This window comes from Gracilinanus agilis, chromosome 3 (genome assembly GCF_016433145.1).
Source record: "Gracilinanus agilis isolate LMUSP501 chromosome 3, AgileGrace, whole genome shotgun sequence".
In the NCBI taxonomy this organism is placed as follows: domain Eukaryota; kingdom Metazoa; phylum Chordata; class Mammalia; order Didelphimorphia; family Didelphidae; genus Gracilinanus; species Gracilinanus agilis.
Genome location: NC_058132.1, coordinates 374,300,526 through 374,324,418, shown reverse-complemented (window position 1 = coordinate 374,324,418; position 23,893 = coordinate 374,300,526). Strand labels below are relative to the sequence as shown.

The following is a 23,893-nucleotide window of genomic DNA, read 5'->3' as shown; positions in this document are numbered from 1 at the left end:
TCTTTCTTCATGTCCCACTTTCTGTAGGAAGCCTTTCCCAATCCCCCTTAATTCTAGCTCCTTCTCTATGATGAATACTTCCAGTTTCTCCTGTTTATAACATATTTGTACGTGGGTGTTTGCATGTTTTCTCTCCCATTAGACTGGGAGCTCCCTGAGGGCAAGGATTGTCTTTTTGCCTTTCCTTGTTAATATATGTTTATTGACTGTTTAACTTTCAGTAGAGCCAAATGTAGGAAAAAGAATGATAGCCAGTGAAAAATCAGCAATGCCAAGGTTTTTCTTGATCTGTAGTGTTTTAACTCAGCATAGGTCCAGAATGGAGTTTTTCTCAGTGCAGCTCTTCTAGAGCCTCTGGTGATATTTGACAGTTCTGAGGGTTTACAATGCTAGTTAGCTGATTCCAGCATCTATGTTAGCTGTGGATTCCCCTCTCCACATTCCTCTCCTCACCAAGCCTCCAATATTCATAAGCCCAATAGGTTGAGAAGTACAATCCCTAAGCTATTTTGACTAAGAAATACAAATGTGAAAATTTATTAGAGAACAGAACATCATAATAGCAATCCCACCATACCCCCAACAACCTTTTTCCTTCTCAAAATGCTTTGGAGTAAAAATGGAGTGGGGGAGAGTCCCCCATTTTATAGGCATTTTTAAAGGGTCTAGGGGTTGGCCCAGAACTCCACATTTCTTATTTATTTGTTTGTTTGTTTGTATTTGTTTTAAAATATTTTCCCATGGTTACACGATTCATTTTCTCTCCCTCTCATCTTCCCTCCCCACTCCTGGAGCTGACAAGCAATTCCACTTGGTTATACATGTGTTATCACCTGTTTCCATACTATTCATTTTTATAATAGAGTAATTTTTTAAAACCAAAACCTCAAATTATATACCCATATAAACAAGTGATAAATTATATGATTTTCTTCTGTGTTTCTACCCCCACAGTTCTTTCTCTGGATATGGATAGCGTTCTTTCTCTTAAGTCCCTTGGGATTGTCTTAGATCATTGTATTGCTACTAGTAGCAAAGTCGATTACATTTGATCATTCCATAATATTTCATTTTCTGTGTATCATGTTCTCTTGGTTCTGCTCATTTCACTCTGCATCAGTTCATGGAGGTCTTTCCAGTTCATACAGAAACCCTCCAATTCTTCATTCCTTATAGCACAATAGTATTCCATCACTGTCATATACCACAATTGAGAACTCTATATTTCTTTCTTTTTTAATATCACCTTCATTTTTTATTTTTTCTCTTTTTTTATTTAGAATATTTTCCCATGGGTACATGATTCATGTTCTTTCCTTTTCCCCCACACCCCTCCCCTCCCCGTAGCTGATGCGCAATTCCACTGGGTTTTACATGTATCATTGATCAAGACCTATTTCCATATTACTGATAGTTGCATTAGGGTGATTGTTTAGCATCTACATCCCCAATAATATCCCCATCAACTTATATGGAGAACTCCACATTTCTAAGCCAAGTTTAGGTATATTTTTATGTTTCTGAACTAAGAAAATGACTTTGAATTTTGCAAAATAAGTAACACATGTTTTTTTTTTCTTTTCAAAAAGTTTTATTGATGCCTTTTGGTCTTTCCACCAAGGGATAAAGGAAAGAGAGACATAACAACAACTTTAACATTACCTCATAGATCGTGTTTAACCCATTTGGGATCCATGATGTCTTCCATATCCCCTCAAATAGCTCATAGGAGAGGTTTATTAAGAAGTTGAAAGACATTTTATAGGAATACAAGACATTCATGATATATAAAGAAATCGGACTAATTAATCTCTAAGCTCCCTTCTAATTATATAATTCTGCAATTTTTTTAGATGAGTCTCTTTTACTCATTAGTTTCCATAGTCAGCCTTTGGACTCTTCTAACTCAGGGACCACAAAGATTTATGCATTACCACATTTGACTTTTATGGAAACTGATAAAACCTTCCTCATGCGAGTGTGCAGTTTGTGTGTGTCCTTCTCTATACTGCAGTTTGATTTGTGAGGCAATTCCAGAGGGGAAATGACTTCTCCTTTTGATGATGGTCATGTGGGTTCTCATCTATTTTTCCCCAAGTGTATGCTAATTTTATAGAATCTTTCCCTCCATGTGCCAGATTAGTAGCCTTCCAGGTTTCAGCATGATACAGCCCGTCAACATATCTAAGATATTCCAGTCCCACACTACAGAGTCTTCCAGGGAGATAACAGCACATTGTTTACACAAAATTCAAAGTGGCCAACTTCTGACGAAGACAGTTAGGTTGTTTTCTGGAAGGAGTTCTTTTAGCTGCTGTTCAATCGCTGATTTTATAAAAAGAAATAAATTTTGGGCCTGTGTCCCATTACATCTCACCTGATTTTTATGGTTTATGCCAGTCATTTTAGTTTAGGATTTTATTCATGATACAGTGTGGTATACATTAGAAAACACTTGACCCCAAAATAGGCATCTTTCAACAACATGTGTCACAGGGAGAAAAAATACAGTAAGTTGACCAGGCTGCGTCAAGATAAAACTAATCCTTGTGGCAACAAGACTGGTTGGCATCAGCTTTCTGTGACAAGGGATTGCATGTACTCAATGATTTTATTGAAGTATAAAGTTCCCTCCCCTCCATGTAGAATGCACTCGTTTATGTGGTCAGTGCAAGAAAGGTGACAAAAGACCAAAGACACCTTTAAATAAACGAAGGCTACTTAATGTCTGGACTTTTTTTTTTTATATAGGAGTGACAGTCCAAAGATTGACTTGGTGGTCAGTACAGTGTCCGGCACCTCAGAGAAGGACCTGTCAGACAGGAGCAATGACATTGGTAAGTAAGGACAATTTTATAGTTTTGCAGTTATAAATAACTTTAGGGCACTTGGTTTGCTGTGATCTGCTACTCCAAGCAATGATGTGGGAGGTAGTATGGTCATTTAAAGCCAAGGTTAATGGTACTTTTTTGGTTTTATCCAGTTTTGTGAAGAAGGAAAATAAGGGTGTTTTCCATACTTAAAAAAGCATTATTATTTTTCTGACTACTGAATTAATTTGATTTTAGATCTAATGAAAGTTGGTAGTAACCTTTTTTAAAAGGTGAAAGCTGCCATGAATATTCCTATTTGTGCCAGAGAGTAAAGCAGAATAACAGAATGAGGGACTGCCAAAGATAGATACTAGTCATTTTCCTCTCAGCATCCAATTTGTGCCTTGGTTTTGTAATTCCCTTACACTTCTTGAATGGTTGTATTACTCAGTCTTTTATTGTTTAGGGATCAAGAAATCAACATGGAAGTAGCTCATATCTTATCTCTACAAGCAAAAAGATTTGAAACCTAATAAATATTATGGGGAGAAAAAGGGAAAATAATAATTAGTGCTACCACTGGCCATTTGAAAAGCAGAAGGATTGGACTTCTATTATACTTTAGGAAGAATACTGTATTTGGGAACCAGTTTTACATGGAAACTTTCTGAGATCTCTCGCTTCAGTTATTCTATGACAGAAACACATCTTGCAGCAAGGTGGATTTTTTAAAGAAGTTGAGGCATCCTGTATTCTAACTGTTAGCTATTTAGGTATACTTCCTTCTAGCATCATACCTTCTCACTAGTTAAGGTTTTGGACCAAATCTTGAGGGATACTCAAGACTGAAGCACAGAGTTGAGTTGAGAGGGAAAATGCTAAGCAAACTAAGTCTTTTACCTTAATGTGGGGAAGAATGCTTACTGTGGGATTTTAACTTGTTACTGGCATTGTGGTGAATGGCTGTGTTAAAAAGGAGTGATAATTGAAGAGCCTGCTAGACTTTGGGTGAGAATATTATATCTTTAATGTATTTGTCATATTGAAATAGAGAAGCAACATTGTAGAGAGCTTAGAATAAGAAGACTTGAGTTCAGTTCCTGCCTCTGACCTATCCATGGGCAAGTCATATGAGCTCTCACAGCCTCAGGTTTCTCATCTAGAAAATAGGATTAGTAATAAATACACAACTGATCTCACAGGTTTGGGGGTGAGAAAAAGGACCTTATAAACCGTTAAAGCCTTTTGTAATTGTGAATTATTATTATTATTGTTATTATTACTGGTATTGGTAATATGAATCATCATTAGCAATATTATTAATCATACCAAATCAATGTCAGTTATGTTCTATAATTAATATTTTGCTATGGTTAATACCATTGATATTAAGGTTGTTAATAATATTAATATTATTAATAGTAGCTAAATGTTAGTCCTTGGGTACTATCGGTATTATAGTTAGTAAAAGAAAGATGTTTTGAATTATTGAAGTAGCTTTCTTTGATCAGTTCTGTGAGGTTTTTTTCTTCAGAAAAATGAAACTTTGACCCTTCCTTGCATCTAGAGATGACTAGGATCATGACATCTTGAACAATTTGGGGGGAGCAAATTAATGATTTTGGTTAGATAGAGAACTTCCATTGAGAAAGCCCTCTCTTACTAATTCAGATTGGCAACTGCTTTGCAGCCTGTAGTTTTGAGAGAGTTGCCAGTCCTGAGAGTGACTTACCCAGAATCATATAGCCAGTATTTGTCCTAGGTAGTACTTAAACCAAGGTCTTCCTAACTCCCAGGCCACTTTTTCATTGATACAAGAAGTATGAGAGGTATTAAGAATTTGATCAGATGTCCTTTTTTTAAGGGAAAGGTTACTCAAATTACAAACTAAGCATCAAATAAATCGATATCTACAAACTTATTTTGTTCCCACTGGCCCCAGTGAGAATTAAGCTCATTTAGGACTGGATCTTTTTTTGTTTGTTTGCTTTTTCTTTGTATCCTCAGTCCCTAGCCCAGTGTTTTCTGTACAATGGATACTTAACTGTTGGATTGTATTAGATGGAAATATGGAAGAAGTGGAGAGGGCCACTTTGATTCTTTTGGAGAGGAGATAAGTCTGGTTTTAAGCCAAATTTTGAGAAGGTGGTGAGAGATAATGGTGAAAATTCCCATTTGGCAATTGAAGATATGAAATAAGAACTCAGAAGGGAAGTCAGGGTAGGAGATTTGATTTGGGATCCATTTGAATAGTGCTGATAATTTAACCTTGATAATGGATGAAATCCTTTAGAGACAATGAAATCAATAGAAGAGATAGAGGTCTTAACTAGAGAGGGTACCCATATTAACAGAAAAGCTCCACTGATTATCCCATCAATTTAAGTAATTCCCTTTGCTACATAACTACACTTTTTGATTGGAGCAGATAGTCACAACTCAGTGTGAACAGGACCTGTACTCCTCCTCAAAATAATCAAAGCCATTGTGTGAGATTTGAATAAAGAAGCAGTTTCACCCCTGAAGGGTCCTATTTCAGAGGTTGAAGCATGCATGGCATTTCCAGAAAAGCTTTGAAAAACCCAGGGAGGACTGAGCTGTGTAGAGGAAAGAGATTAGGAGAGTCAGAGCAGAGAACCTAAACTGAGGAAAGTCTCAAGAAAAATCAACTCTTTACTTTCCTCTCCAAATATTTGTCTGTCCACAGATACTATAATATAATCTACTGTTTCCTTACGCAAACAATTCCAGTAAGCTGAATTTTGCTCTAATAGCAAAAAGCCAAGAGTTAACTGTAGATAGAGGCATAAACATAAGGTTAGACAATGACCTTACCCTCTATTTTGGGGTTAGGAATTTTCCTAAATTGGAGTTCAGAACTATTGTGACTACATTAAAAAGTTTGCATTCAAAATAAAACCCCTAAAGTTGAAGAGGAGGGAACCAAGTAGACTGCTGAGGGCCATAGTATCACTCCTAGCCATAAAATGAACTAATTATTATTAAAATTTTTGTGTAACATAATTAGCAACTAAGTGGTGCAGTGGATAAAGCATGGGGCCTGGAATCAAGAAGATTTGAGTTCAAATGTGACCATAAGCACTAGCTGCATGATCCTAGGCAAGTCCTTTAACTTCTTTCTTCCTCAGTTTCCTTAGCTGTAAAATGGGAATCATAAAGCATCTACCTCCTAGGGTTGTTGTAAGGATCAGATAATTTTTATAAAGTTCTTAGCACATGGCCTGGCACCTAGTAGGTGTTTAACAAATGCTCATTTCTTTTCTTTCCTTCCATGTTAGAGAATGGAAGGAAGAAAAGGTAACAAAAGAATGGATCAGAGGCAGGAGAACCATGATTTGTAGATCAGAGAAGGTGGGAATGTCAAGAAGGAGATGTAGAGGTTAATGCCAAGTAAATGCAAGAAAATCAAGGAGAATGAAGATAATTCTTAGGGTGGCATTTTCACTATTGCTTATAAATATTGTGCTTCTTGTTGGTTGTTTGTAGCTTTGGAGCTTGGGGGAAATTACTATTTTAGGGTAGTGTTCATTACAATTTTATTTAGGTTTTTAAAAATAACTGTTTATGCATATTTTTTGGAGTTTATATCATAATTTCCTCCTATATATATCTCTCCTCCCCTCCCAGAGAGAGATATCCCATATAAAATATAGTATTTTCAAAAGATGAAAAATTGATCAGTGGGGAATGGCTAAACAAATTGTGGCACATGAATGTAATAATTTTATGTAATATAATAATATAAAGAATATTATTACATTCATGCAACACAGTTTGTTTAGCAATTCCCCAATCAGTGGACAATGGGGTAGCTAGATGGCACAATGGATAGGGTGCTGGGCCTGGAGTCAAGAAAACTCATCTTCCTCAGTTAAAATTAAACCTCAAACACTTATTAGCAGTGTGATCTTGACACTATTAGCCTCAGTTTCCTCCTCTTTAAAATGAATTAGAGAAAGAAATGGTAAACCATTCCACTCCCTTTGCCAAGAAAGCCAAATAAGGTCATAAGGAATTAAACATGACTGAAACAACTGAACAACAGTAATCAATGGTTTCCAATTCTTTGCTGTCACAAAAAGTGCTGCTCTAAATATGTTGGAGTATTCGGGGACTTTTTTCTTATCTATGGCTTCTTTGGAATGGAGGAAACTAGTACAGCAGAAATTTGAAACTGTTCAAATTTGGTGAATAGAATATTATTAGGGATAAGGACTGAATATGTGATTTATTTGATATAAGGAACTACTAGGTCAGGAAACTTTTCTAGAATGCAGGTCAGCACCTTCTCTGTACCCTTTCTTTTGGAGGGTTGCCTAGAATACCCATTAGTTTTAAGTTTCTTGCCCAGGGTGGTACAGTATGTGTTAGAGTCAGATCTTGAATTCAGATTTTCCTGCTTTACAGGCAGGCTCTCAATCTAAACTACTGCCTCTCTTATACCCACTATCTCTTAGAATAATGATGTACCACTTTTAAAAAGCCTTTAAAATCATCCTTGTCTGCTATAAATAAGACTACTTCTCTTAACAAAGTTATCACTATAGAACAATTATCATATTAAGTTGTAGAAAACTGCTATTTCAGACCAGGTGTAGGCAGGCAAAAAAAGGATTCTAGCTTATAGTTATAGGTAAAATCACTTAGTCTAAAACGAAGTTGGCATTTTCTGATTTTAGCTGACTTGAGACATTTATTTTCTCTTGGTGTGAAGTTGTATTTCACTTGACAAGATAGAAATCAAGGAAGGGCTCAGGTGGGGCCAGGGAATGAATGGAAATGCATATTAAATTACCCAGCTATCTATGGTAAAGGAAATAAAAGCCTTTGGTCAGATTAAATGGGAATGGGTAAGGTTGAATAGTATAACATTTGCTTTTATGATGACTAAATTTTAATATTACTGCTAGGAGGATTTATTGTTCCAACTCATCTGCACTGTGCTCTTTATTCTCTTCCCAGCAAACAAGAAATGCCTTTCAAAATATGGCATCTTGGTTGATTTTAATTAAATTCAAGAAAATCCCTGAATTTCCTCATCACCTCTTAATGCTTTTTTGCATTCTTTATGTTTAGTGATGCCTTTCTTTTCCTTTCTGTTCACATTTCATCAAGCTCTCTTCACCTCCATCCCTTTACCATGGGTAACTCCTCTTCTTCACTAGATGAGGGTAAGGATTTTTTTTCCATCTCTTTTTGAGCCTTATCAAAAATAGTCTGTCTTTTTCTACCACACTTTAAATGTAGATGACCTATCTTGGTACCCACTTGTGATGTGCTGTGAAAGTAGAATGATTTGCACTGTGGAACAGCTTTCTTTTCTAACTCCATGTCTACCTCAGATCTCTTAAGGAATGTGTCTGGCTTGGTGCCTGTGTACTCTCTAGTGCCAAGGGATTTATTCACTTTGAGCTGTTTTGTGGAAATAACACTGTGCTAATTGAGTTAATACATATAACTTAATTCAAAGCCACTGGATTAAAAAAATAAACACGCATTAATTTATCAATTCAAAGGGAAAAATGCTAGAAATACCTCACTTTATAAGACTGTTGTATTTTTGAGAAAGCTTGTGTATGAGTCAAATTTTTGTAGACAGATTCATATTTTAAATACATTGAGAAAATTTGATCTTTAAACTGTGATGGGTCTGTTTTTATGCGAATTTTCTCATTTATGCATTTAGTAAATTTAAATTTTTGAATTCTGTGTTTTCGTAAGTCAAGATAGACCCATCCCTAGTTGCAGGATGTTCTGTCAATGGTGCCAGTCCTTGGGGCCCACTTTAAGGTATGTTCTTTTGGAATGTTCTTGTAAGGATTTCCTGTCGTGACAATTTGATGTTGGAATTGCTCTTCTGTGGTTTTATAGACTGAATATTGTATTATGCACCAATTTCAGGTGTGTTAAAATCACATTAGGTACCAGCTCCAGGTTAAAATCTGAACTACAAAATGGAATTCAATATTCCCTACTGCCACAATTAGCAGCAATCTCTTATAAGAACAAAACCCTCTGGGCATAGATTTATAAGAAGATTGGCAGACCAAAAAAGAAGGCAAATATATGCAATAACTCAAAGCACAAGTTTTTCAGAAACCCATGATGGTCTAATTAGGTGAATTTGAACTCTACCTATAAAAAGGTATGCTTCACTTTATATAATAACTACACTTGAAAAGGTATGAAAGTCAAATTTTATTTAAAATATATGAGAAAGTTTCTTATTATTCTGTGAAGAAATCTCCTATGAAGCAAAGACTCACTCCCATATTTGTCTGCTTCTTGCCACTAACACTGGGGAAAATATATTAGTATCATTTTCATAAACTCTTTTTCTTTCCCCACAAACCCATAATTCTTCTGAATTTCCCATTTTCTGCCACAGGGATTAGTCAGTCAGTCAACAAGCAAATTTTTTAAGTAAGCCCTTCCTGTATACCAGCTACCCATGCTAATCAATGGGGGTGCAAAGGAAGGCAAAGACATCATTCCTGTCCCTTGGGAGCTCACATCCTTAGTTGACATGCAAAAAATGCTATATACAAGCTATATATAGTATAAATGCAAGGCTATCTTAGAGGGAAGGCTCTAGCAATAAAAACTGGGAAATAGTGTAGGGGAACCAAGCCAGGCCTCCCTCCTGCAGAAAATGGGATTCAAGCTGAGTCTTGAAAGAAGGTAAAATAGTCAGGAGATGGGGATGAAGAAAGAGAGCATTTCAGGCCTGGGGGACAGTCAGTGGAAAGTCCACCCTCCTTCTGGTCTTGCTCAATTGCAGCCTGGTCCTTATCTCCTCATTCACCCTAACCCCACTTATCTAATCAGTTGACAAATCTTGCTTTTTTAACCTCTGTGTCTTGTCCTTGTCTCCTTTCACTAGTCAAGAAATAGTTATTAAGTGCTTATAAGCATATTGCTTAATTAGATGTGATCAAATGAGGTTTGGGGTTTCTAGGAAAGGGATTCCAATATCTCCCTCTTCATCCCTCTCTAAATCTGGAGTATTTATTCTTTGGAGCTATTATACCAGTTTAACACCTTCCTCATATTGTGTTTTTAAAAAATATATAAATTTAAGAAAACCATGTTCAGGGAGGACTAGCCTCTCTGGTACAAGGGCTTGATGAGCCCCTTTCAGGGCTATTTATCCACCTTTGGTCTGCTGCTCACTCAACTCTCACCTCTGGCTCCCATAAGCCATGGAATGCCCAGCAGCTACACCCCAGGAAAACCATCTCAACCATTTGAGGGTAACCCACAGGCTTCAAATCTATCAATCAGACAAGAAACAGGTCAGCCTGATTGGAGATGCCATTAGTCTATTAATCATCTTTGCATTGAGATGCCACTGGTCTATTAATCATCTTTGCACTATTAAAAAAACATAAGATGAGAAAATCAGAATGCCTTGTAAAAAAAAAATGAGTTAGGGGGATTCTACCCCAAGCATGTAAGGACTTCCCGAGCAGAATGTGACAAAGGAGGAAAATTTGTTCCAAGGGCCATGAGGGTGACCGAATCAGGAGCATGGTCAAAAATGGAAGATACTACGGTCATCCAATGCTTCCCGGGCCATTACCACTGCCACTGGACTTGGATGACTCTGGAAGAAAATAAGGCTGATAACTGTGCATTTCTGCCTCACTTTAAACGAATTCATGTGTCAGTCAAAAGACATCAGCCATAACTTCATTGGTTATCTTCAAAACAAAGGACTCACAATAATAATTAAGTGCTTAGGTACTTTGCTTAGTCCTCAGGATACCAAGGTGAAATAGAAAGCCAGTTCCTTCCCTTAATCTAATAGGAGAAGATACAACCAAAAGCTAAGCTGAAAAGCTGGGGTGGGGGATGCTGGGTGGGTTTAGAGTGCAAATCTCAGCCTCTCCAGCCTTTATCTTTTCTTGCCCAAGTAGAAGAGTCAAATGAGGAGTTTTTCTTATTGGCAAAACTGAGGATATTTTTAGACAAGAGAAGCTATTAGTGGGAGAGATTGAAGCTGCATGAGGGAAATCAAAGATAAGCATCCCACAGTTATATCCCTACTAGGGCTAAAGGATCAGGCAAGAACTGAGTTCAAATGCCATTTCAGACTCTTATTAGTTGTGTGAACCTAGGCAAGTCACTTAACCCTGTTTACCCTTTTTTTTCATTTGTAAAATGCTTCAGAAGGAAGTAGGGAAACCACTCTAGTATCTTTGCCAAGAAAACCCTAAATGGCTTTGCAAAGTGTAGAATACAAACCGAGTAACAAAAAAAGGGCAGAGATGTGACAGGTATCAGATTCCTAAAGTTTTGTGTTATGTTCCCCACCCTCCCCACTCCCCCCACCATTGTTTTTATTCTCAATGAGCATAGTGATCATCTAAACAAACGTGTAGCTGACAAATTATATCAGAGCTACTATAAATTGGTTTCTTTCTGCAAAAACAAAAACAAAAACATTTCAATGTATTTGAAGTATTTACATTTTACAAAGACTATTGATAGGGAATTTTAACAAGTAGTTTTCACATTTTACTATGATTTCCATTCCTGGAAAAGGTATCATAAATTGCAATGATGTAATTCCAGTCTGGTTTTCCAGTAGATACAATCATTTAATTGGGTTTAGGCTCATGACCAATTTCCAAACTTTTAAAAGAAATAGCAAATCATATATGGTCAACTACAAATGACATATCCATCTGCTGTATGGTATAATTTTTAAAATATATATAGGTATATTACTATGGAAGTATGCTTTGCATGACTTCATATGTTTAAGCGATATCAAGTAGCTTAAACCTCTCAAGGAGGAGGGGAAGGGTGGGAGGGAGGGAAAAATTTGGGAACTCAATATTTTTTAAAAAGGAATGTTAAAAAATTTTTATGTAGACTTAATTTAAAATTTAATTGGGAAATATTTGGTGAAATAAAATATTTTAATATATAAATAGAAATACTGTAATATGAATATATATAAAACAGCAACCGATCACATTTGATTCACTATGATATGATGATATAGCACTCAATCTTCTTTTTCTCATGACTGCTCTTTTTTTTTTCTGCACACAGCCCCTTCTTTCCTTTAACACTGTCACCACACTGACAGCTCTTGGGTCTGGCCTGCCTCAAGGCTCTTCCCATTCTAGTCCATCCCTCACTCAGCTGTCACATTAATCTTCCTAATGAATAGATCTAATCATGTCATTACAGCCCTCTCTAATCAGTAAACTATTAGCTCCCTGTCACCTCTAGGATCTAATAGAAAACCCTCTGTTGGCATTCAGATCCCTTCCCAACCTAACCTCTTCTTACTTTTCCAGTTTTCTTATATCTTAGCCCAATCTATTGACACTGGCCTCCTTGCTGTTCTTCAAACAAAACATTCCATTTTCATGTATAGTTCTCTGTGTCTGGGGTTAGGGTCAAGAAGCCCTGAGTTCAGATGCAGCCTCAAATACTAGCTGTGTGACCTCTGGCCAAGCTCTCAACCACTCTTTCCTTCACTCTGAAATGAGAATAAAGATAGCATCCACCTCTGAGTGTTCTTGTGAGAATCAAATTCATTAGGTAATATTTGTAAAGTCCCTGATACATAATAAGTGATTAATAAATGCTTGCTCCCTTTTCTTCCCTCCCTCTTCCTTCCTGGCTTCTTTCACATCCAAGGTAAAATCTCATGCTCCATGAGAAGTCTTTCTTGAGTGTTTTCCCATTGATTATAACTCCTTTATATCCTGTATTTATTTTGTTTTAGTGTCGTTTTCATTTTGACTCTTCTAATAATGCAGAGATATCAAAACAAATATATATATAATTAAGTACAACTGGAAGAATATGTGGGATGCTCAAGAATTGGTCTTCCATAAAAGCATGAATAAACAAGGAACATGAATGTGATTGTTCAGGAAGCCATAAAAGAAGACTCAAATATATTGGAAGTGAGTAAAAAGAGGATTATCAGAGAAATACTGAAATACCTTCCTCCAAGACCAGGAATGGCAAGGGTGCCTACTATGACCAATATATAATTTATGTAGTTCTAAAAATGCTATGTAAAGCAATGAGGCAAGAAAAATACATTTAAAAAATTTTAAGACACAAAATAGCTTAGAAAACCTATGAGAATGGACAAAAAAAAATGAGATAAATAGCTTCAATAGAGTGCCAGGACACTAGCAAGAAATAAGTTCACAAAAAAATTAACATTTCTTTATATTTCTGATAAAAACCCAGAAAATGGACAAAATGAGAAATAGCATTTAAAAATCAATGTGTCTAGGTATAGATACATAGGACATAACTACAACTAAGATGGAATGTTTATGGAAATAATTGGAAAGTTATTCAGGACTTATGGGAATTATTACCATAATAAAGATTTCAGCACTAACCAAGTCTACAGATTTAACATTCACAATTAAAACTTTAAGGGGAGGCTTTATAGAATTAAAATAAAAAAAGGTCAAGAATATCAAAGGAAACAATGAAAAAATTGTAGTGGCCCAGCTAGATTTCAAATTATATTATGCAGGAATTATCAAAAGTTTTCTGCTACCAAATAAGACATGGTTCAATGGAATAGATTAGATAAACAGGATTTAGAAGCTGGAGCCTATAGTAAGGGTTCTTATCCATTTTTTAAAGCCATGGACCCCTCAGCCAATCTGACAAAATGAACTTTAATTCATAATTGACAGAAATGCTAAATTTCATTTAGAGGTTAGGAAATATAAGAATACATTTTTCCCCCTTATCTAAATTTACAGATCTCCTCAAATCTATCTTTGGACTTTTAAAGGAGGGGTATGGTATATGAATCCTATATTAAGAAATCTTGGCTTAGAATTATCTCTAGTGTTTGAGCACAAATTCTATGGGAAGGAATCCATTATTGAATAAAAGTTCCCAGGAAATCTGGATGTAGTTTGGTGGAAAGTGGATAAAAGTTCTAAATATCATAAGTCGTACCATATGGAAGATGATATCTTTTACAATTGTAGACTGAATAGAAATTCTTAACCAGTTACAATATAGAGGAAAATTTAAAAACAAAATAGATCATTTTAATTAAATTCATCCAAAATATGATACATCTAAATTTATTTGAAATAAAATGTTTTTGCATTAAAAAACAACAATGTAGCCAGGATCAAGAGAAATGATAGCCCAGAAAAAATCTTTACATTAAACATTTCTAATAACAGTCTGAATTCAAAAATCTATAAAAAATTTACAGAAACTATAAACAACCAAATAAAAAAGTTTTCCAAATTGATTATAATCAGAGAAGTATAAAATTGATTAACTCTAAAGCAGAAGCTTTTGTCTCAGACCCCCTACACTCTTGAAATTTTTTGAAGACTCTAAAGAGCTTTTGTTTATGTCGATTATATAGATATTTACCTTATTAGAAATTTAAAATGATTAATTTTTTTTAAAACCCTTACCTTCTGTCTTGGAATCAATACTGTGTATTGGTTCCAAGGCAGAAGAGTAGTAAGGGGTAGGCAATGGGGGTCAAGTGACTTGCCGCAAAGGGTCACAAAGCTGGGAAGTACCTGAGGTCAGATTTGAACCTAGAACCTCCTGTCTCTAGGCCTGTCTCTCAATCTACTGAGCTACCCAGCTGCCCCCTAAAATGATTAATTTTTAAAAGTATTTATTAATTCATTTTATGTAACAATAAATCTGTTACCTGTTACAACATATTTCAATGAAAAATAACTTTTCTCAAACATAAAAAATTCATGATGATAGTGACATTGTTTTACATATTTTAGTAAATCTTGTTAGTTTGACTTAATAATAGGTAGCTGGATTTTCATTTCTACTTCTGTGTTCATGCCTTTGTGATATGTTGTTTTGGATTAAAGTTCTGGAATCGAGAGGATCTGCATTCATATCCTGCCTCATACAACTCACTAGCTGTATAATCCTGGGCAAATCACTTAATCTCAGTTTATCTCAGATTCCTAATCTGTAAAATGAGAATAATACTATCACTTACCTCCCAGTATTATTGTGAGGACAAATGAGATAATTTTTTAAGTGTTTAGCACAGTACTTAGTACATAGCAAATGCTATATAAATGTTAACTATTATTATTGTTATTATAAGAAGAAAATCTGGTCCTATACAGATATGTAATTGGAAAATGGAAAAGTATCTTATTGGTAAATAACATCTTAATATGATTATGAAATTAGTTTTGACTTTGCTTTAGCCCTTAAAAACTCAAGTTCCATCATGTTTAGAAAACTGTTGCTCTGAAGTAGGATTCTGCAAACTAGTGATGGAACTAAGAATGATTTTTCCACTTTTAAATACAATAAAACTTTATTTTAAAATGTAAAAACCATTTTTAGCTCATGATATTGGCTGTAGTTTTTTGATTCCTGCTTTAAGTATCACTTTATAGCCGTCAAATTAACAAAGCTAGTAAAAGGTGGAAAAAAGTCAATGTTAGTGAAATTGGAAAAGCAGACATGCTAATCGATTTCTGGTGGGGAATGGTCCAATGATTTTGGAAAGCAATTATGTACTTATAAAATAAAGGTACAAAGCTGCTCTCACCTTTTGACCCCACAATCTCACTTATTAAGTTTATATGTTGAGAAGACTACCAAAGGAAATAAAGAGTGATCTGTTAAAAAAAAAAAAAAAGGTGTTTGTAGGAGTACTGCTTATATTTCCAAAATTGTGGTATATAGATATAATAAGATTTTATTAAACTGCAAGGAATAATGAATATGAAGAATTCAGTAAGGTTTTGGATTGATTCAGATGAAGGAAAACCCATCTAATATTGAACTAGTCCTGCATTTCTTATATAAGCTCTGCTGGGTCATAGTGTATGATCTTTGTGATTTATTGCCATAATCTCTTTGCTAGTATTTTATTTAAAAATTTTATGTGAATATTCATTAAGGAAATTGGTCTATAGTTTTCTTGCTCTGGTTTTGTCCTCTGGTTTAATATCAGCACCTTATTTGTGTTATAGAAAGAATTTTGCAGGACTCCATCCATTTTTTTTTTTTTTTTAAATTTTAAACCCTTAACTTCTGTGTATTGACTCATAGGTGGAAGAGTGGTAAGGGTAGGCAATGGGGGTCAAGTGACTTGCCCAGGGTCACAGCTGGGAAGTGTCTGAGGCCGGATTTGAACCTAGGACCTCCTGTCTCTAGGCCTGGCTCTCAGTCCACTGAGCTACCCAGCTGCCCCCTCCATCCATTTTTTAAAATAGTTTATATAGTATTGGAATTAATTATTTTTTAAACATTTGGTAAAATTGACTTATAAATCCATCTGGTTTTGTGTTGTGTTTTGTTTTGTCTTGTTTTTTACTCCCTAAAAGAAATCATTGATGGCTCCTTCCATTTCTTTTTCTAAGAATTATTTAATTATTCTGTTTCTTCTTCTGGTAACCTGGACAATTGACATTTTTGTAAATGTTCAAGCATTTCATTTAGATTGTTAATTTTATTGACATATAGTTCAGAAAAATAGCTTTAATTTCAGCTTTATTGGTTGTCAACTCACCCTTTTCATTTTTGATATTGGCAATTTGGTTTTCTTCTTTCTTTTTATTTAAATCACAACCAATGGCTTAATTTATTAGTTTTTTCATAATACCAGCTCATGATCTTATTAAGGAAACATATCCAAAAGGACAGCCTGCACAATAACTACAACTATGTAAGTGAGGGCAATTTTTCTTTGGGTATGAACCTGTAATTTCATCTCTTTAGGGAGCTCCTTTTGTGGAAATGCATATAGTCTAAAGGAGTTGCCTGGGGATAGAGAGATTAAGGGACTTTTCCATATTCACACATAGATAAGTTCCACAGAATGGATGTGAACCCTGGCCAGTTCCTCTACCCACTATACCATTCTGTCTCTCTAAGAAACCTTGAAAGTCAACCAACCTTTGGCTAAACACAATGGATGGTATTGGTACAATCTCACTGAAACATGTCTTCATGTTTTTTTTTCATTTCATACCTGATAGATTATGAAAAAACTGTACAGTCATGCAACTCATTTATTCTACTTTGCTTAACTTTTTTTTTCAGGAATTGCTCTTTATTTTGTTTGTTCTCAAAAACAAACAAAGAAAAAGAAACTGATTTTGGAATTTCTGTTGTACCTTCTCATTCTCTTTGTCAATTTCCTTCTTGCAAATATAGTAAAGAAAAAGGTCAAACTGTAGCTTTTGCTGGATTTGAAGTTGGTTGGTTATCTGTATCTTTAAGACTGGTTGCAGTTCAATATCCATTCATTTATGGAGACTGCTGCTAGTACTGTATGTAATAACATGAGGATGATGAAATTGAATCACGCTAGGTTGGAAATTATCTATTTGTGGATGTAGAAATAACTCCATCCAGATTCCATCAGTTGCTTTTTTGATGTAAAAATGACTCAGTCTTAGAGTCACAGAGGATCCCCTGTAAGACAGTAAAAATCATTCAGAGTATGATGAAACTGTCTGCAGTAAATGTAGATGCTTTTCTGTGGGGATAAGTTAACCTTAGTCAAAATGCAAGGAAAATGGAGTCTACTAGCATGGTATTATGTAAAAAATATTGGCTCTTGTGTCTGAGGTTCTGGATTTAAATTCTGTTGTTTTCCACTATTGTAACCATGGGCAGGTCACTGCAGACATCTGAGGGCTTCTATTTCTTAATATGTCAAATAAATTATGCATTAGATCAGTGATTCCCAAAGTGGGCGCCACCGCCCCCTGGTGGGTGCTGCAGCGATCCAGGAGTGTGGTGATGGCCACAGGTGCATTTATCTTTCCTATTAATTGCTATTGGGGCAGCTGAGTGGCTCAGTGGATTGGGAGCCAGGCCTAGAGACTGGAGGTCCTAGGTTCAAGTCCGGCCTTGGACACTTCCAGTTGTGTGACCTTGGGCAAGTCACTTGACCCCTACCGCCCACCCTTACCACTCCTGGGCCAAGGACGGTCCCTAGCCTGGATGAAAAAAGGGGGAGGGTTGGGTGTGGGGCTAGCAACCCCACCCTGTAAAAACTACATCTGCTACAGAAACTGCAACCTAAAGTAGGGACAGCTGGGCTAGCGCAGTGGATTGAGAGCCAGGCCTAGAGATGAAAGGTCCTAGGTTCAAGTCCGGGCTCAGACAATTCCCAGCTGGGTGACCCTGAGCGACTGTGTCCCATTGCCATTGCCTACTGGTTGTGGCCCTATGCTCCTAGAATGGAGTCCCAGGATAAAAAAAAAAATTAATTGCTATTAAAATTTTAAAAAATTCATTTCCAGGGGCGCTAATATTTTTTTCTGGAAAGGGGGGTGGTTATTTTAATTGTTATCATCTATTACTTTACCTAAAATTTTATCTAATTTACCCAAATTTTTTGAGCTTTGTGTTTTTTCATGGCATGTAAATATACTTTATTTATTTGCCTTGTTTTTTTAAAAGACCTCCGAATTCTTTGCACCATTTTTCTCTAATATCCAAAGATGCCTCCTATATTAGAGAACTATAATTACAAAAACTTCATTTTATTTTGGGGCGGAGTTTGTTCATTATCTGCATTCTGAAATATATTCTTCCTCCTCTGTGCATACTTCTTGACAAAGAATTTTTGACAAGCAAATCTAGCCAAAACATCTACGAAATCTGACCGCAGATTCAGTGTTCTACACTCCTTCTAGAATCTCTTTTCTAAAGTGATAGAGATATTATTTTTATAATCTCATCTATGCACATATATCCATATACATTTTGGGGGGGAGGAAGGGTTGCATTTACAATTACTTTACTTCACATTTATTTGTAGGCAAAATATGACACTTTTGAGTTCTAGTAAATAATAATAGCTAGCATTTATATAGTACCCACTATGTTGCCAGGTACTATGCTAAATACTTTACAGAGATCTCATCTTGAGCCTTACAACAACCCTAGAAGGTAGGTGTTGTTATTATCTCAATTTTACAGATTAGGAAACTGAGACAAACAGGTTAAGGAACTTGATCAAGGTCACACAGCTAATAAGTGTTTAAGGCTGGGTTTGCATTCATCTTCCTGATGTCAGGTCTGGAGCTTTATCTATCAGGTCTAGGCCACTTCACTGCCTCAAGAAGTAAGAAATAAAGCAGGTCTAAGTATAGGTCCTTCCATCATTTTTGACAGAGGAAGATAAGATGTTGTACTTATTTTTGTCACCTGTAATTAAAATGAAAGCCTTTGAACTTGGCCCCAAAATGTAATCTTTTCTTTGTGTGACAAGAGAAGTAATTAATTTGATGTCAGGAGGTCAACCAAGGAAGTCTCTTCCAGGAATCAGATCATGGCAGTTGCACTCTTTGATTAATGCTACTTTTCCATTACCAAGAGAAAGGTGGTATTTCTTTATGACTTAGGTAAAGCATGTTGGACCAAATTCTTCTTTGTTTTCTCTGCCTTGAAGGGTTGGCTTCAGACATGGAATAGACCAACCCCTTCATTCTATATTTTGTGGAATAAGAATATTTGTAGTCCCCAAATCAAAATGGTTTGAGTTTCTTTTGCTTTATCATGTAAACATCCTCATGATGTTTTCAGCATTTAAAAATTAGATATGGGGGGGGGGATGAATTTAAAGTACTTTAAATAAAACAAAACAAAACAAAACCCTTTTAGGATAAATTTTCCTGTATCATCAGAAAAATTGACACAAGACTCTGAACTGCTACTTGTGTGCAAAAGCAGGAAGGGAGAGGTTTATATGTATGCTCAGATTTCATTTGACATTTATTTAGTTTGCAATGCCACCTCTGGCCAAAGAGCATTTAGTAGGGGAAGGGGGGTGGCATGAACAGTACCATAGAATATTTTTACAGTTACCAGAAAATACCTAAAATGATAACACACATCCCAACAATGATACTATATTTCCTTGGGAAGCAGCATATATTCTAACTAAATAGCTTCCCTCCGCCAGAAAGAAATTCTGTACTTTTTTTCATTTTTTCAAAAAGGCACGGAGATGCTGCATCCTTTTAATCCAAAACTCATTCCCTTCTGTGAAATTGCTGCCTGAAATCTTCCATCTACATATTCCCACTCACTCACTTTAGGTTTTTAAGTGAGGAAAGAAATAAGCACCAGGGTAAAGAAGGTCAGTGAACCCCGTCAGAGAGTAATTGGATCTAGTGGTGACAGCTAAGGTCAAGGTAGAATGTAACAGGAAAGCCTGATTTAGATCAACAGGAAGCTATTTCACCTGATGCTAATCATTTTGCCACCAGCCTTCTGTCTACCAAGAAAGACAGAAAAAGTATGGAAGAGAGGTTTAGGACCTAGAGAAAATCAAATGTGGAAACTGCCCTAGTGAGCAGAATTTTGCAGTCAAAGGGATTCTGATTTCCCAACTGCAATAGTTAGCATTTATATAAAAATTTAAGATTTACAAGTATTTTATATAGCAAATATTATCTTATTTGATCCATACAACAGCCTTGGGAACTGGATACTGTTATTACACATGACACCCCCCCCCACACACACACACACACACACACTCCCCCTTTTAAAGATGAGGAAACTGGGGCAGAGAGAGATTGAGAAACTTGTCCATCCACGGTCACACAGGCTGATATATCTCTGGGGCCACATTAGAACTCAGGTCTTCCTGACTCCAGTTCCAGCTCTCTATTCACTATTTCTCTTGGCTAAAAAATGAGATTTTTGGAGGCAAGGCAAAATCAGTTTTCTCCTGATTTATCTCTATCTTTGCTAAGATAAGTCTTGATTATCCATTTTGTGTAAGGTAGGGTCATATCTACGATAGATGGCACAGTAGTTAAAGATTTGGACTTGGAGTTAGGAAGATTTCAGGCAATAATTAAATATTCTAAGTTCAAATGTGGCCTCACAGGCTTATAAATTACATGACTCTGACCAAGTCACTTAAGCTCACCTTGCCTCAGTTTCCTTCTCTGTAAAATGAGCCCAGGAACAGCAAGGTTGTTCGGAAGATAAAATTTGTAAAGTACTTTGCAAACTTTAAAGTTCTTTCTAAGTGGTAGCTTTTATTTATTATTATTTAACAGTCTATCCTTTCACAAATGCATTGAGTTTTTGAAATGGATGCTCCAGACTGCAAGAAGTTACCTTAAGTGAGAAGATGATTGATGAGCTGAGTAGCTGATCAGCTCCCTGGATAAGGTGTCCAAACTGTTGTAATGTCTCTTGGGCAAGTTAACTGGACTCCCATGGCTGTGGTTGCACAGTCCAGCTAGCTAGGCTTCTTTCTAATTAGGAAGCATTTGTATGAGATTCAATACATTAACTGATTTTTTTAAAAATCAGGTAATATAGTCAGTCAAGTAGCATTTATTTAGCACCTTCTGTGTACTAGTCACTGTGCTATGCCCTCAGGATTCAATGAAATTTTTTGGGGAAAAAAGAAGAGTCTTTGCTCTCTAGGATCTTAGAGTCTAAAGCAAACTGTATGCAAACAAGGCTCATACAGGTATATGAGGATAGTTTCAGAGGGAAGGTACTAAGATGATGAGGACCAGGAAAGGCTTCTTGGAGAAGATGGGACTTAAGGTGACACTTAACAAAGACCAGAGAAACCATAAAGTGAGATAAAGAGGAAAAGCATTTCAGGCATGGGAGAGAGCCTGTCTGAATCAGAAGATTGACTAAAGTACTATTTACTACTACATTAACTATAGTGTTATTTAGGGAGCAAATTTAAATTAAAAAACAAAAACAGGTATTTTTTTTAAAGAAATGTAACCTCCAAATGTCAACTGAAGTCAATCTTTACCTAATTTACCTTTAATTTCCTTATCAGTCTAAGTACGACTCACCTAGAAAATTCATTTTGAATAGTATGATCATGCTTTAAGCTACCTACTTCACTCATATTTTAATGTGAAAACTTTCTCCCTTTCCCTCTTTTGACACTTTGTTCAGGTATTTTCAGCTTTTAATTATCTTTTTTTCTTAACCTAACTACCTTAGCTACACCTTTATTTTTAATGCCTCTGCTAATATAATCCTTTCAGGGAGAAACTTGTTCTCTTACTACATAGTCTTCCAGCTATGAATGGCTTATTCTCCTTAAACCTATGCCACTTACCTTTCCCCTCATAATGGAAAGCTGAAGAAAAGTAATACCTTGTTGCTTTATAATACACCTACTTTTCCCCCCAGTTAGGAGAGAGCTTCCTTGGTAGCAATATTCTTATTGTTTTTTTCCTTCGATTCTTTGTGATTGGAATTTTCTATGTTGTATGTTATTAGTGAATGTTGTTTTTTTTCTCCCTAATAAAATAAGCTCCTCAAAGACAAGACAAAGACTTTTTTCCTTTTGCCTTCGTATTCATAAAGCAATCACCCAGGTTCAAAACCTCAGAATCTTTCTTGGCTTCTCACTCTGCCATCCTCCATTATCCTATCAGGTGCCAAATCTAATTTGCGCTACCCCACAATGCTACTTCCATCCATCTCCATCTCTCTCCTCACACAGCCATTTCCCTTGTTCAAATCCTCCTCTCCTCTTGCCTCAGCCTTTGCAGTAACCTCTTAATTAATTTTTCTGCCTCTCAGTTCTTTCCTTTCTCCAATCTTTCATGAAGTTGCTAAATTATTACTCCTGAGGTATGAGTCTGATTACATTACTGCCTTTCTCAAATGCTTCAGTGCTTCCTTGTAGCTTCTGCACAGAATGAAGCAAAGTATCTCTTTGGCATTGAAATCTTTTCATAACCTGTCTCTCGTCTACGTTTCCAGATTTACTACACATCAATCCCTTTCATGTCCCCTGTGGTCGAGCTAAACTGACTGACTGGCTGCCATCACTCATTTCTCTGCATTTTGTGCAGGCTTTACCCCATGTCCTGAGTCTTTCCTCTTTCTGCTCCTGCCAAGATCTTAGTAACCCTGAGCTTCCTTCAAAGCTCAAATCATGTATTATTTTCTGTAAGCAGCCTTTCCCTCTCCCCTCCACTGATAATGTCTCCTTATTCTCCCTGCCCCCCAAATTACCTTGTACTGGCATTGGATAGATTTCGTACTAATTTCTATTTATATGTGCCATTCCCCCTGACAAGAATGTAAGATTCTTTAAAGTAGGAACTCCTTCCCTTTTTTTTTTTTAATCCACAGCAACAAAATCAGTGCCTGGCTTAATAAATATTAATGGAATTGAATTACTAGATTGTAAACTCCTTGAAGTATGTCATCCTTTTTCTTTTTTTCTTTCCTTCCCTTTCATTTTTTCTGGCATAGTACCTAGATCATGGATTTTTGTTCAACAAAAATTAAATCTCTCTGCCTTTCTTTTTTTCCTCTCAACTGATCTATTTGACTCAATATTAAGTACATAGTAGGTACTTAAAAATGTTTTTGAAATTGTTGTTATTCAGTCTTTTTCCCATAGTGTTTGATTCTTCATCACTTCATTCAGGATTTTGTTGGCAAAGATACTAGAGAAATTTACTATTTCCTTTTCCAGATCATTTCAGAGATGTGGAAACTAAGGCAAACAGTTTGGTGACTCGCCCAGGGTCACCCAGCTAATAAGTATCTGAGGCCAGATTAGAGCTCACAAAGATGAGTCTCCCTGACTTCAGGCTTGATGCTCTATCCACTGCGCCACCTAGAGAATAAACTCCTTTGAGGTAGCTATAATTTTGTTTGTTTGTCTCCCATAGATAGGGCCCTACTATAGGTATTTAATATGTATTTATTGAATTTAATTAAAACTCTTGTCTACTTTGTTCCCATCTTTCAACTGCCTCTCTCAGTTTTAGGGAACAGTTTTATATTATCTAGCTAATATATCATCTTTGGAGTGACAATGGGCAGTGCAATTCAGAAGAATATTTCATGATTTCCTTACTTTTTCAGAGACTTCCTCAAATCTTATTGGTTGTGACAACTCCACAGATGGACCACAAATTAATGCAGACCCAATAACTGCATTGAAGCATTGTATTGTAGTGGAAAGAGCTCTAAATTTGGAATAGAGGACCTGGGTTCAAATCCCACCTCTCCTGTTTGCTCCCCGTGTAGTCTTTTATGTCACTCTATCACCTAGA

General features: G+C 36.0%; 1 protein-coding gene across 1 annotated transcript in view; it reads left to right on the top strand.

Annotated features, from left to right (window-relative positions):
* Nucleotides 1-23,893, top strand: part of SH3KBP1 (SH3 domain containing kinase binding protein 1) — a 466,672-nt gene that overhangs the window by 420,229 nt on the left and 22,550 nt on the right. Inside the window, exon 9 of the mRNA XM_044670134.1 lies at nt 2,752-2,837. Coding sequence (XP_044526069.1) covers nt 2,752-2,837 — 86 coding nt within the window. The remainder of the gene's footprint in view (nt 1-2,751; nt 2,838-23,893) is intronic.